The sequence below is a fragment of the Lonchura striata genome, chromosome 28 (genome assembly GCF_050655825.1).
Source record: "Lonchura striata isolate lonStrDom1 chromosome 28, ASM5065582v1, whole genome shotgun sequence".
NCBI lineage: Eukaryota > Metazoa > Chordata > Aves > Passeriformes > Estrildidae > Lonchura > Lonchura striata.
Window position 1 is genome coordinate 6531106 of NC_140730.1, and position 13649 is coordinate 6544754.

Genomic DNA, 13649 nt, shown 5'->3' on the forward strand with positions numbered 1-13649 from the left:
CTGGTGTGCCTCACTGGGGTGCCGTGCTGGCAGCCTCCCTGGCCATGCTGTGTCCAGCTGCTGTCCCCAGGAGGTGGCTGCCCCTCTCCCACCCCCCGCCCCTCCACCGGCGACCTTGACCCCAGTGTCTGGGTCCCCAGCAGCCGCAGTCACCTGACTGTCTAATTGGGAACACAGCGGCTGTAAATACTCTCTGATAAGGCCTGGCAGCCTCTCACTTTCACTGTTAAGGTCGCTCTGGCCCTGGTTAAGGGGGACCAGCATGGGCCAGGAGCAATAGCGTGGGACCCCTGGGGTGCTGCAGTGTGCTGGGTGCTCGGCATGGCCTGGTCCCAGCCCAAGGTGGGCATGATCAGGCTGTGGCTGATGGGAGGGGTCTCCAGCCTCTCACCTTGGTGGAGAAACTGAGGCAGGGAAGAAGCCACCGCATCGATGGGACCCTGCATAGCGTCGCCGGGCTGCTGACAGCACTCGAGGGGTGCTAGGGGATCACTGTACCACAGCCTTTGCGGGCTCAGGGAGCTTCTCCCCGCCCGACATGCTGCCCTCCCGCCCCCTCCTACCTGCTCCTGCCCGGCACACTGCCCGTTCTTACCTGCCCCCTCCTGCCGGATTCCGCCTCCTCCCTCCTTCCTGCTCCCTCCCGCCTGCCCGCTCCTGCCCGCTCGGCCTCCCCTCACCCGCCCGCTCCATCCCAGCCCCAAGGGCAGGGGGCCGGGGGTCTGACCGCGCAGGGCCCCCCCGGCCGGGCGGCCCGGGCTCCCCGCAGCCCCCGCAGCCCCGTTATCAGCCCGAGCACGTGCGCCCGCGCTCCCCCGCCCCCGCCGCCCGGTTTTGCCGGTGTCAGCACAATTTCCCAGCCGCTGCTCTGGCAACGCCGGGGAGGGGGGATGGAGGAGCCCCCGGCCCTGCGCTCTCCTCCCGCGGTCTGGGGCAGCCTTGGCAGGGGCTGAGCGCCCGGACGGACCCCTCCGGGCCCATGTCAAAGGCGAGCTCTGCCCCTCGACTATTCCCCCTGTCCTCGGCTTTCCGTGCCCCCGGCTGGGCAAACTGAGGCAGGACTTGTGCCAGGCTGTGGGGAGGTGCCGTCCCAGCCCTGCTGGCCCCGGGGGTGGCCGTGGGGTGCAAGGAGTGCCCTGCGCCTGGGTTCTCCCCAGAGCAGCACCGGCCCTGCTCCCATCCTGCACCTAGCCCTGCGACCGCCACCCCCGGTACCTTTTGGGCAGGATAGGAGCAGGATGGGTGCGGGATTGGAGCAGGGTTTGCTGAAGGATGACTGCTGGATGTGAGCAGGGCTGGATGCAGGATGGATACAGGACAGGAGCAGGGCTGGATGCAGGATGGAAGCAGGGCTGGATGCAGGATGCAAGCAGGGCTGGATGCAGGATGGGTGCGGGATGAGTGCGGGGCTGGGTGAGGGCTGGGCTGTGCACACCGCAGTGGGGGAGGGGACGGCGCTGCAGCCCAGAGCTGGGTGTGCGGCGGGGGGGGGGGGGGGGGGGCGGGGGGGCTGGGGGGAGCTCGGAGGTCGCTGGTGAAAGTCAAAAGCATTGCAGTAAAATGGTAATCAATCTCCCCAGCCGATGGTGCCAGGACCTTCGGAGCATTACGGAGAGATTCCTCCTAGCAGCTCCTGTCGGCAGCAGCCAGTCTGGGGTGGGAGGGTGGAACAGTGCCCCCCTCCCGGCACCCTCGCACTAGTGCTCCCCACCTCCATGGGCTCCCTTCCTGCGCTCTCGCCATGGTGGCTCCATCCCTGCAGCCCCATCTATGCATCCTTGTATCCCCATGCTGGTAGACACCATCCTTGGACCCCACCCTACTCCCAGCCAGGCTTCCAGAGCCGGGAGAGGCAGAACAGGGGCAGTGCTGGCCTCTCACACTCTCTGAGGTTCTCTGCAGCCCCCTCCCCAGCCGTCATGCTCAGCAGGGCAGGGGGTCCAGGCTCTGTCCTGCAGTGAGCTTTTCCTGGCAGTGCCCCTTGGCTGAGCCCCCAGGCCAAGCGGGGTGGGAGCAGATGGGTGCCCAGGGCAAGCAGGCAGTGGGCCCCAGGGTGGCATCGAGCTCCTGGCCCCAGCCATGCCGCTGCCAGTGGACAGGACCTGGGGGGAGTCAGGGACCCCCGCGCTGTGCCAGCATCTGCGTCTCCCACCACCTGGCAGCCCCTTATCTCCCCTCACCAGCCTCACCGCTGGGTGCGGCGCGAGGCAGATGGCACCAATCTGCCGGGGAGCCCGTGCCAGGGCTCTCGTCCCAGGCGCGCTGCGGCCGTGCCAGGCCGTCCGTGCCAAGCGTCTGCTCAGCCCCTCCAGATGGAGGGGCAGGCGTTTCCCCGGGCACTGCCGCTCTACCAGCCCCCGCGCAAATATTTATCGCCAGGGTCATGAGAAGATTGATGGGGTTCACAATATTTGGGATCTGTCATTTGCAGAGCTGGGCACCGGCAGGCAGGCAGGCTGGAGAGCCCCCCAGCACACAGCTGAACACGAGCAAATCCTCCCCCTGTTCCTGGTGTCTCTACTCCCAGCCAAACAGCCAGGGAGGCCGGAATTGAGGGGAACGAGGTAGGCAGAGCCCAGCAAGTCCAGGAGACCCCCCCGGAAAAGGGCACATGGGTATGAGAGAATCCGTAGGGACTGGGCTCCGAGCCCCAGGGCTTCGTGCTGCAGAAGTGGGATGGGAGGGGGCTCCCCAGGGTGCCACCCCCCCGCCACCCCCGTCTTCTGCAGCGTCACTGCCCGGGGTGCCGCCGCTCCTGGGCCCGGCCCCGCTGCGAGCCTGGCGCTGGCACGGCCGGAGCGGTTTCCATGTGCTCGAGCTCTCCGGATCGATGTGCCGGCGACCTTGGGGAGGTCAGGGCTTCCCCGGCTCTCCCGCAGTGCGCCGAGCCGGCGGCGTGCCGGAGCCGGACGGCTTCCCCGCAGTGCCCGCTGCCAGCCCCGGCCTCGCGTCACCGCTGAAGCGAGCTGCGCCGTGCTCAGCCCGGCGGCAGCGTCAGCGGTGCCTGCCGGGGACCTGGCACGGGGTGCCACGTCCTGTGCCGCCGGAGGGGACAAGGGGCCAGAGCGGTTCCGCGCACCGTTAGGCACCCGATGAATAAAAGATGAGCGAGCTCCTCTCACGAGCACCTGCTGTCCCCCGCCCTCGCCACCCGCCGTCCCCCCGCGCTGGCAAGCGCCGTGGCCTCCCCGGGGCCGCAGTTGCCATCCTGGCCGGGTGCCCGGCTTCGTGCTGCGCTGGCAAGGGACAGCTGGGGCGGCAGATGCCCACGGTGCTCCCTCCCGCCCGTGGCCGCGGGAGGGAGAGAACAGACGCCGGCAAGCCCCCGGTGTGCCCCTACACCCCCGATTAGGGTTGGCACTGCCAGCTGGGGCATGGGGATGGTTCCCTGTCACACTGGCTCCTACACGGGGGTCTTGGCCAGTCCTGGGGAAGGGCTCGAAAACTGCTGCCTCAGCCCTGCGTGGTGGTGGTGGCGCAGGGGCTGGTTTTGGGGGACCATCAGACTTCGGGGCGGGGAGGCTGGCTGTGCTGTGAAGCTCTGTCTGCCACGGGGCTGGAATTGGTGGGGCAGCAAGATAGTAGCAGTATATGTCCCTTTCCCTGTCCCTGTCCCTTTTCCTTTCCCTTTCTCTCCACCTTAATTTCTTCCTTCCTTTCTCCCTCCCTCCCTTCCTTTCTGTCCTTTCCCTCTCCCATCCGTCTCTCCACTCTCCCACCCCCTCCCTGCAGCTGTGCTCCTAGCCCAGGTACCCCCAGCCCAGGGCGCAGGAGCTGGATGCCAGCACCCCGCAGGGGAAAGTCCCGGGGAAGGGTGGGCTCAGCCTTCCCTTTGTCTGTCCCGCTCTCCCCATCCCTTTCCCTGCTGCCATCTGTCCCCGCTCGCCTCCGCGGACGCCGGCAGCCCTGGATGGAGCCCAGGCCTGGCAGGGCTGAGCGAGGGGGCGGCCGCGCCGCCCTCCTGGGGGGTTCCCCCCGGCCGCTGCCATCTCCCCGTGCCGGCCGGGGTCGGCCGAGGACAAACCCGCTCGCTCCCAGCGCCGCTCGCTCGCAGCCGCCGGCCAAGGCGCTCGCGCCTCCCCGGCTCCCGCCCGGGCCAGCTGGCCGCGGCCGGCGTACGTGGCAGCGGGGCGCGTCCGTCCCCCCGCCACCGCCCCGCCGCCTCGGGGGATGCCTCCGGCCAGGACCTCCCCGGGGCTCCGCTCGGCAGGGGGAGGAGAAGCTGCCGCCCCCGCAGCGCTGGTGGCCCAGGCCCAGCGGAGCCGCCTCGCCCCGCGGCCCCGCAGCGCTCCGGGCACGGCGGGGCGTTGGGAGGAGCGGGGAGGGGGGTCCCGCGCCCCGGCCGGCCCGGCTCAGCCAGGATTTACCCGGCACACGCGGCGGTTCAGGGTATTATATAAAGGAGGTTACACAAGCAGGACTGTTCCGGGTTTATGTAAGGGCCACCCCAGCCCGGCGGCAGAGGGATGGACAGTGGGACGGGCAGCGGGACGTGCGGTGGCGCTCGGACCTGGGGGTCACTGTGAGACTGGGATGAGGAGTTCTGGGGGTCTGACAGGTCAGGACCCCCAGATCACACCCTCCCGCAGCCTCGCTCGCCCCAGCCCTTGCAGTGGGATCTGCCCCACGGCACATTGGCTCCCTCTGGTCTCCAGGGGTCTTCCATCCTGACCAGGCTGTTCACTCCGGGTCCTACTGGTCCACGCTGTCGCCATGGCCAGCCGGAGGAGTGCAGTGACACCTGAAGACGCGCTAGGGCTGTGTGGCCACGGAACATGAGGCAGGAGGGCAGTTCCCTCCGCCACCCCAGCCAGCCCCAAGGGAAACTGAGGCACGGGGCAGAAACCTGCTGAACCCTCTCCCATCCCCTGTCCTCGGCTGGGAAAAGGGGGAAGGCTGCTGCCCTCGATGTGGGGCTGGGACTGCCCACACCGGCGCCAGCAGCTCCCCCAGCCCCCGGCATCCTCCAGCGTCTGCGCCTGCGCCCGCGCCGCTGCCGGTAACACCGTGCCCTGTTACCGTCAGCGCTCGGGCACCGAGCCAGGGCTCTCCCGCAGCTGCGCCAGCCCCGGGGGGCACCCGGCCTGCAGGGACACCCCCCGGGGCCCGCCCTGCTGCCCGGGGGTCGTTCCCACGCGCTGAGACCGCGGGCGGGTGTCGCTCGGGGCCCGGGGGCACCGTGCCAGCCAGCGGGGCCGGGGTGCGGGATCCGTAATTCAATGGGTGGCACGGCGCCAGGCTGCCAGCGCGGCCCGGAGCCCGGGCAGCCCGCGCCCCCCCGGACGCACACTTGGCTATTTTTAAAAGAGATCGGATCGACCTGTTTGGGCACTGAGCACTCTCCTGTGCCTCGCCGCAGACGACCCCGGCACTGAACCCCCTCCCCCCTGAGCTCCCCACAATTTGGCAGCAGGACCACCCCCATCCCACCTCCATCCCCCATCCCGGCCTCCCGGGGAGTAAAAGGCACAGGATCAGTGAAGCAGCGGGGGCATGGGGGAGCTTTACAGGCTTCGTTCTAGTGCAGTCGAGCCACTTGTTGGGTCCTGGATTTGGAGTGTCCCCAAAACAGCCCCTGTGGGGAGCGCGGCCCGTGAGCCCGGGGCTCCCTTCGCCATTTTAGCGCCAGCCGGCGCAGGCGGCCGTCACATGGCGGTGAGAGCAGCGCTTGGCCCGGCCGCCCGCGCCGAGCAGGCAGCCAGAAATCTGCTGGCGAGCTCGCCCGCCCAGCCTCGGGAGCGCCGGGGGTGCCGAGCCCGGCCCGGCCTCGCACCCAGCGCCTCCATCGGCCCGGCACGAGGGGCCGGGGAGGCGCCGGCCCTGCTGCCAGCCCTGCGAGCTCGGGAAAGTCCCGGCCGGGCTGGGCTGCGGCGGGGGGAGCGCAGCGCTTGGTTCGGGCACATCCCCAGGGTCCCTCAGAGCGGGGCCGGTGGGGTCCCTCAGAGCAGGGCCGGTGGGGTCCCTCAGAGCAGGGCCGGTGGGGTCCCTCAGTAGTGGGGCCGGTGGGGTCCCTCAGAGCGGGGTTAGTGGGGTCCCTCAGAGCGGGGCCGGTGGGGTCCCTCAGTAGTGGGGCCGGTGGGGTCCCTCAGAGCGGGGCCGGTGGGGTCCCTCAGAGCGGGGCTGGCAGTGGGGTCCCTCAGAGCGGGGCCGGTGGGGTCCCTCAGTAGTGGGGCCGGTGGGGTCCCTCAGAGCGGGGTTAGTGGGGTCCCTCAGAGCGGGGCCGGTGGGGTCCCTCAGCAGTGGGGCCGGTGGGGTCCCTCAGCAGTGGTGCTGGTGGGGTCCCTCAGAGCGGGTTTAGTAGGGTCCCTCAGAGCAGGGCCGGTGGGGTCCCTCAGAGCGGGTTTAGTAGGGTCCCTCAGAGCGGGGCCGGTGGGGTCCCTCAGAGCAGGGTTAGTGGGGTCCCTCAGAGCAGGGCCGGTGGGGTCCTTCAGAGCGGGGTTAGTGGGGTCCCTCAGAGCAGGGCTGGTGGGGTCCCTCAGAGCAGGGCTGGTGGGGTCCCTCAGAGCGGGGTTAGTGGGGTCCCTCAGAGCAGGGCCGGTGGGGTCCCTCAGAGCAGGGCTGGCAGTGGGGTCCCTCAGAGCGGGGCCGGTGGGGTCCCTCAGAGCAGGGCCGGTGGGGTCCCTCAGAGCGGGGCCGGTGGGGTCCCTCAGAGCAGGGCTGGTGGGGTCCCTCAGAGCAGGGCCGGTGGGGTCCCTCAGAGCAGGGCTGGTGGGGTCCCTCAGCAGCGGGGCCGGTGGGGTCCCTCAGCGGGGCCGGTGGGGTGGCACTGGCGGCGCTGGGTCAGGGTGGTGCCGTGGGACAGTGTGGGGGTACAGGTGTGGGGTACAGGGATGTGGGGTCCACCTGCGGCACCCAGGGCTAGTGATGGCCCCCGGGTGCCCTGGGTGAACAGGGACCAGGCTGCAGTGGTTTTGTGCACTCAAAGGTCCATGTGGGGCACCTCAGGATGAGTGGTGGGGGTCCCTGGGCTGAGCCAAAGGCTGCGTGGGCACTGCAGAGGCACCAGGCTGGGGCATGGCCTGGGGAGCTATCCAGAGGCCGAGCACCCCAGGACTGGGCAAGCGGGGCCCTATGGAAGGCAATTGGGGTCCCAGGGAGCCCTGAGACCTGGGGGGCTGTGGGGAGGCAGGCCGGCCTCAGGCTGTGACCGCCAGCCTCCATCCCGCACCTTGGCTGGGCTCCACGCTAACCACTTCCAGAGCCACAGCCAGATTTGTTGTTTTTAGAGGCGAGGAGGGGCTGTGTCCGGCCACGCGGTGCCCATGGCTGAGCGGGGGGGTCCCCAGCCACTCCCCCATCCCAGCTGGTTTATGCCCCACTCACTCCCACCACCCACACCCAGTACTTGGGCACACAGCCACTTCAAAATGGGGGAATAGGGTTAGAAAAAGAGAAATGGAGAGAAGAGAAAGGAAAAAAAAAACCCTGCGCCCGTCTCCAGGGGGAGTTTCTGCTCCCTAAAATGGCTGCCTGGAGGGAGGCAGGGGTGCGGGCACGGTGGTGGTGAGCAGCATCAGGGCAGGATGCCATGGCGCTGCCAGCGTGGTGCCAGGCTGGCACGGGATGGGTGGAGGGGATCACGGCAGCTGGGCAGGGAGACAAAATGGCTGATTTGGCATCGGCCTTGAGCAGTCCCAGGGGGCTGGGGCACTTGGGGGTGTCAGGCTGGGAGGTGGCACAGTCCCACTGCCCCATGGATAACCTGTCTGGTGGGCAGCACACAGGGGTGTCGGGGTGGGAGGTGGCATGGGGCCCACATGTATAACTTGCCCAGCCAAGGACAACCAGTCTGGGAGCCACATGTGAGTGCGAGGGACTTGAGGGGAGAAAAAGGAGAAAAACAGGGAGAAAGGGAAAAATCCCAAGGCGGGCACATGGGCTGGCAGTTGCAGCTGTGTGGTTTTGTTGGTGTTTTTGGATTGTCTCAGCCCTTTCCTGATGTCTGCCAAGGCTGCCAGAGAGAAATGCTGGAGGCCAAGGGGTGGGAGGAGAAGGAGGAGGATGGAGAAGCAGGGAGAAGAAGGACTATGGGGGAGAAATAAATGGCAAAAGTTATGGCAGGGCTTTGGGAGCAGCCAGGTGAGGAAGGATGCTCCTGAGTGCCGTGTCTGGGCTGTGCCAGGGCCACTGAACTCAGTGTCTGAGCCGGGATATTTTTAGCCAAGGGGGAGCAAGGCTGGACAGGGCTCCAGGGGTCAGAACAGGTGCTGTCCCAAGCCCTGCTGCCCTGCAGGAGCTGGGCAGAGGCAGGACAAGGTGCCACAGGTTGTGCCATACTGTGGTGACACTGCCTGGTGGGGCAGCACTGGGTCACAGCTGTGGCTGGAGAGAGGAGAGGAGGCAGGAGGCTGGAGCAGGGCCAGGTGACCATCACCCAGCCCAGCACGGGGCTTCTCCTGCCAGGAGCACTGCCCAGGTCCTGCGTGTGGGGCTCCTCTTGCTAGCAGGGAGGGCAGGGGCGGCTGGTTGGTGACTGTTCCTCTGTGGCTGGGGACATGCCAGCTTGGTGGTGGCCCTGCTGTGTGGCGAAAGCTGCTGGGCAGCCTACGCCTCAGTTTCCCCCAGTGGGGCAATGGGGGGGCAGTCAGCTGGTGGCAACCCTGGCTCACACTGGCACGGAGGCTGCCACTGGCACGGGGGGCTCACCCTGGGGCTTTGCCTCTTGCAGATGCAGAGCAGAGCAGCAGCCCCCGGACAGGCATTGGCTCAGACCAGGAAGACAGCAAACCCATCACGCTGGGTGAGTGCAGCGGGCAGGGCTTGGGCAAAGGACAAGGGACACCCCAGCCTGTCCCCAGGGTCCCTGCCATAGCGGGGGAGGGGGGCCTATGACATACAGTCAAGCTGCCAGCCACTGCCAGCCACTGCCTGGCCCCTGCAATGAGCTGGGCATGGCCTTAGCCTTGACCTACAGCCAGAAGAGTCCCACAGAGGCCACAGCCCTTGGGGACAGCAGCTGCCATGGAGGTCCCACGGTGGGGGTGCAGCCCCAAGCCCTGACAGTACTCTCAGCCACAGAGAAACTGAGGCACTGAGCAGGTCCAGGGCATCTTCAGCAGAGGGAACCAATTGCGGTGGTCTCTTGCTGGAGCAGGGAGCAGAGTGGAGGCTAAGGAGGGGGACAGATGGGATTTGGGGTGCCCTCAAGCATTGCCACAAGGCAGTGCAGGATGGGAGGGGTGGTCCTGTTGCCCCCTCAGCACGCCCTCCTTTCTCCCACACAGATTCGACAGACTTCCAGGAAAGCTTCGTCACCTCCGGGGTGTTCAGTGTCACCGAGCTCATCCAGGTGTCCCGAAGTGAGTGTGACTGTGATGCCACAGCCCAACTCTCGGCTGCCTGGGCACAGCAGCGTCCCAACAGCTCCCCCACCCCACAGTGGGCTGGGGCTCCCCTCCCCACCGAGCCCCAGTGACCCCCCTCTCTCTCCCTGCAGCACCGGTGGTGACAGGCACAGGGCCTAACTTCTCCCTGGGAGAGCTGCAGGGCCACCTGGCCTATGACCTGAACCCCTCCAGCACCGGCATGAGGAGGACACTGCCCAGCACCTCCTCCAGCGGGTAGGTGCCACTGGGGCTGTGCCAGGGTGGTGCCGGGGCCAGCCCGAGCACGGCCGTGGGGAAGGCAAGGGGCAGCCAGGTCCTGCCATGGGCTGGCACTGACCCATGACAAGCTGGGAGAGCTGGGGCTGTTTAGCCTGGAGAAAAGAAAACTCCAGGGAGACCTCAGAGTCCCTTCCAGTGCTTAAAGGGGCTCCAAGAGATCTGGAGAGGAAGCTTAGACAAGGGATGGAGTGCCAGGACAAGGGGGAATAGCTTCCTGCTGCCAAAGGGCAGGGCTAGATGCATTCACTTTCCTGTGAGGGTGGGCAGGCCCTGGCACAGGGTGCCCAGAGCAGCTGCAGCTGCCCCTAGATCCCTGGCAGTGTCCAAGGCCAGGTTGGATGGGGCTCGGAGTGACCTGGGATAGTGGAAGATGTCCCTGCCCATGGCAGGGGTGGGACTGGCTGAACTTTAAGGTCCTTTCCAACCCAAACCATTCCGTGATCCTGTGACCCTTCTTTGTCCCCAGGAGCAAACGGCACAAGTCAGGGTCCATGGAGGACGACATTGACACCAGCCCTGGGGGCGAGTACTACACCTCCTCCAACTCCCCCACCAGCAGCAGCCGCAACTGGACAGAAGACATGGAAGGGGGTAGGTGCCACCTCCTTTCCAGTGCCCCTCCAGTGCCCTGGGGCCCCCATCCTCCTCCCAGCATTCTGCAAAGCACTGCCAGAACCCCCTGTGACCATCTGGGCACTGCCCATGCCCCAGTGTCCATACGGGCCTTAAGGTCACAGGACACACAGGCCATGGGGGCTGCGGTGCCACCCCCAAGTCCTGCAGAACGTCCCTGTTGCTTTTCCATGGAGTCTGTGGGGTTGCTGTCAAACCCCCCTGATTTAGGCACAGGCTTTCCATAGGTGTTTCTGTACCCCCCACTTTGGGCAGGACTCTGTGGGGGCTGTGGTGGTGCTACAGGGACCCCCATTTCAACACAGGCTCTCTCTGTAGGGCCAGCCGAGTCTCCAGCCCCATGCCTGGTCTAGCAGCCCCACACCAACCTCTCCGAGCCCCAGGTTGGCTCCCCCAGCCCCACATCACTGTGGACAGCTTTCTGGCTTGGTGGTTTTTTTCCCCTTCCTGTCTAGACAAGCCCCAATTAGCTGTTCATTAAGAAAGGGGGGGCTGGGCTAATTAAAGCGATGCTGCAGGGCTGGCACAGCAGCTCCCACACCCTGAGGTGCAAGCAAAGAAGCTGCTTCTCTTCCTCCTCCCTTGGCTCTTCTCCTGCCTCCTGCAGCAGTGGGGTGGGCTCCACACCAGCCCCCTAGCCCTGCCAGAGCCTGGGGGTGCCCGGCTGGAGGGCTGGAAGCACCAATCCTGTTGGAAGGGGGTTTGAGGGATGCAGGTCCAGTGACTGTACCCCATCCTGCCCCATGGGGCTGGTGCAGGGGAGGTCCTGGGGAAGGTGCAGCCCCCTCCCCAGAATGGTGCATGGAGGCAAGGAGGAAGCTGTGCCAGGGCATCTGTGCCCTGCCAGTGGCCTGACGCGGGCAGGGATGAGGGTGGTTGGTGAGGGGGCTCAGGCTTGGTGGCGGGGAAGGGGGGCTTGGCAATCCTGTACAGGATGTTCTGGGAAATCCTCCTAACGCCTGACTGAGAAAGGACTAAACCCATTACCAGGCCCAGGCCAAATGGCCAGAGCTAAAGCCACGGCGGCAGGGGATTAACGTGCCTGCCAGCCCTCAGCTCAGCCCCATGCCCTGGGGTGGCCTCGGGAACCTGGGCAGCCACTGCTGCCAGGGGTCTCTGGGGTGGTCACCCCCATGCTGGCACCTCTCTGCCTCCCTAGGAGCTCCTGTAGCCCCCAGCCCCATGTGCCAGGGGAGGTGGGTGCCGTGTGGAGGCTGCAGGGTCACAGGGCATCCATGAGGGCCCCCACATCTGCCACCAGGGTGGGACACACACGCACAGAGCTGCGTGCACTCACGTGCACACACCTGCAGGAGCACACATGTGTGCACGGCTGTGTGTGTACACACACAGCTACAGAGCTGTGCTGGTGCAACACTTACACACATGCACACAGGTGTGCCCCTAGAGGTGCCCACACAGGTGCCCACCCTCCTGCCGGCACAAAGACACATGCTCACAGCACCACACTCCCCTTACCCACCCTGACCTCGGGGTGCCCCTTGCCCCCAGAATGAGCTCCCCCAACACTGCACTGAGACGGCAGCAGCCATGGGATGTGGGGTCCCACGGCAGGTCCTGACATTGGACCCTGCTTTCCCCAGGCATCTCCCCCACTGTGAAGAAGACAGAGATGGACAAGTCCCCCTTCAACAGCCCATCACCCCAGGACTCCTCACCCCGCCTGAGCAGCTTCACGCAGCACCACCGTCCCGTCATCGCTGTGCACAGTGGTGAGTGTCCTGCCACGGAAACTGAGGCACAGAGTGAGCCCTGCGCGGTCGGGAGGCTGGGGCAGCCACTAGCTAGTGACACAGGTGCATGTCCCCTTTTGCTGCCACCCACAGGTATCGCCCGAAGCCCGCACCCATCGTCTGCGCTGCATTTCCCCACCACCTCCATCCTTCCCCAGACGGCCTCCACCTACTTCCCGCACACGGCCATCCGGTACCCGCCTCATCTCAACCCGCAGGACCCGCTCAAAGATCTCGTCTCGCTGGCCTGCGACCCGTCCAACCAGCAGCCCGGACCGGTAAGGACGCAGCCTTGTCTGTGGGCACCGGGGGCTGCTGCCAGCCGGGCTGCCCGAGGAGAGTCCCGTGGACCGGCGCCGTCGCTGTCACCTCTGCCGCCGCACGGGGGTCGGGGTTTTCTGGGGGCACCGATGTTCTCTGGGGCTGAGCTCCAGCCGTGCCGTGCGTCGGTTCGGGAGCGCTGCTGTGCCTGCTGGCGTTGGCACCTCGTGTCTGCAGTGATGGAGGTGCTGTGCCCCGGCCCAGCATGAGGCACTGCGGGTGTTGGGGTGCTGGGGATGAGCCGTCAGCCGGTGTCAGGGCATTGGGGGAGAGCAAGGTGTCTGCCAGGGGTGTGTGACTATCTCCTGGAGTCACCACCCACCAGTGTGTCTGGGAGAGTGATGGGCTTGATGTGCCCCATCCACCTACAGAGTCCACGGGTGACCCGTCAGCTCCTCTGGAACTGTACCCGTGTCCCCAGTGTCTCCACAGAGGTGGCAGAGCCACACTGTGCTGCTGTGGGCCTTCCCCTGCCACAGTGCCCTGCACCCCCACGCACCCAGTGCACCCCACAGACATGGTACCCCACACCCCCCACACACCCATCACCCCACGCCCCATGCTTCCATCACCAACCAACCTCTGTCACCAGCACCATGCACACACAGCACCCAGTGTGTGCAGCACCCAAACCATCACCTCATACACCCAGAGCGCATCCAAACCATCACCTCAAACACTCAGAGCCCCCAACACACAACACACCCCACACCACCAGCACCTCACACACCCCATGAAGGGCACCCTTCATACCCAAAGCCAGAGCCTGGGTGTGTTCCTGCTCGCATACTGTCCTGTGCCCCTCTCTGTCCTCCCAGTTGCAGAGCTCTTGGGGAGCCCCTCTGACCTCTGCCCACCACTTTCCTGTTTCCCCTCACCAGCAGGGGCTGATGCCAGGGTGAAGGGCATGGCCACTGTTCCCTGTGCAGTGGCTCAGTGCTGGCCCAATGGACACCAGAACAGGAACAGCCCACGGGCATGGAGCACTGGTGCAGGAGCCTTTGGAGGCTCTGGGTGCCCCTACCCCTCCAGGGAGTGCTTCAGAGACCCCCCTGTCATTGTAGAGAGGGGTCCCAGCTCCAGCGTGCGCCGCTGTGGGTAATGTCCCCCATGGAGCATGGCCTCCACAGTCCCCCAAATCCCTCCTGTCCCGCCGTCATTTCCTGCCTGCTGCCACCGCCGACCGTTCAGGGCTGCTCTGAGACCTACCAAACTCATGTCTGCAGTGAGGGACACCCCGTGCCTGTGTCAGGGGTGTCCCCGGGGCTCCCCGGCCGTGCTGGTGTGCGCGTGCATCCTAATGGCTTGTGCTGTTTGTTTTTTGTCTGTGTTGTCC

The 13649-nt window shown here is 66.4% G+C and overlaps 1 protein-coding gene across 7 annotated transcripts in view; it reads left to right on the forward strand.

Moving 5' to 3' along the window:
• Nucleotides 1-13649, forward strand: part of NFIC (nuclear factor I C) — a 45431-nt gene that overhangs the window by 21270 nt on the left and 10512 nt on the right. For all 7 annotated transcript variants that reach the window (XM_031507092.3, XM_085562646.1, XM_021528230.4 and 4 more), the window contains 6 exons: nucleotides 8669-8740; nucleotides 9225-9299; nucleotides 9437-9560; nucleotides 10072-10196; nucleotides 11843-11971; nucleotides 12086-12270. In XM_031507092.3, the coding sequence (XP_031362952.1) occupies nucleotides 8669-8740; nucleotides 9225-9299; nucleotides 9437-9560; nucleotides 10072-10196; nucleotides 11843-11971; nucleotides 12086-12270 (710 nt within the window). The remainder of the gene's footprint in view (nucleotides 1-8668; nucleotides 8741-9224; nucleotides 9300-9436; nucleotides 9561-10071; nucleotides 10197-11842; nucleotides 11972-12085; nucleotides 12271-13649) is intronic.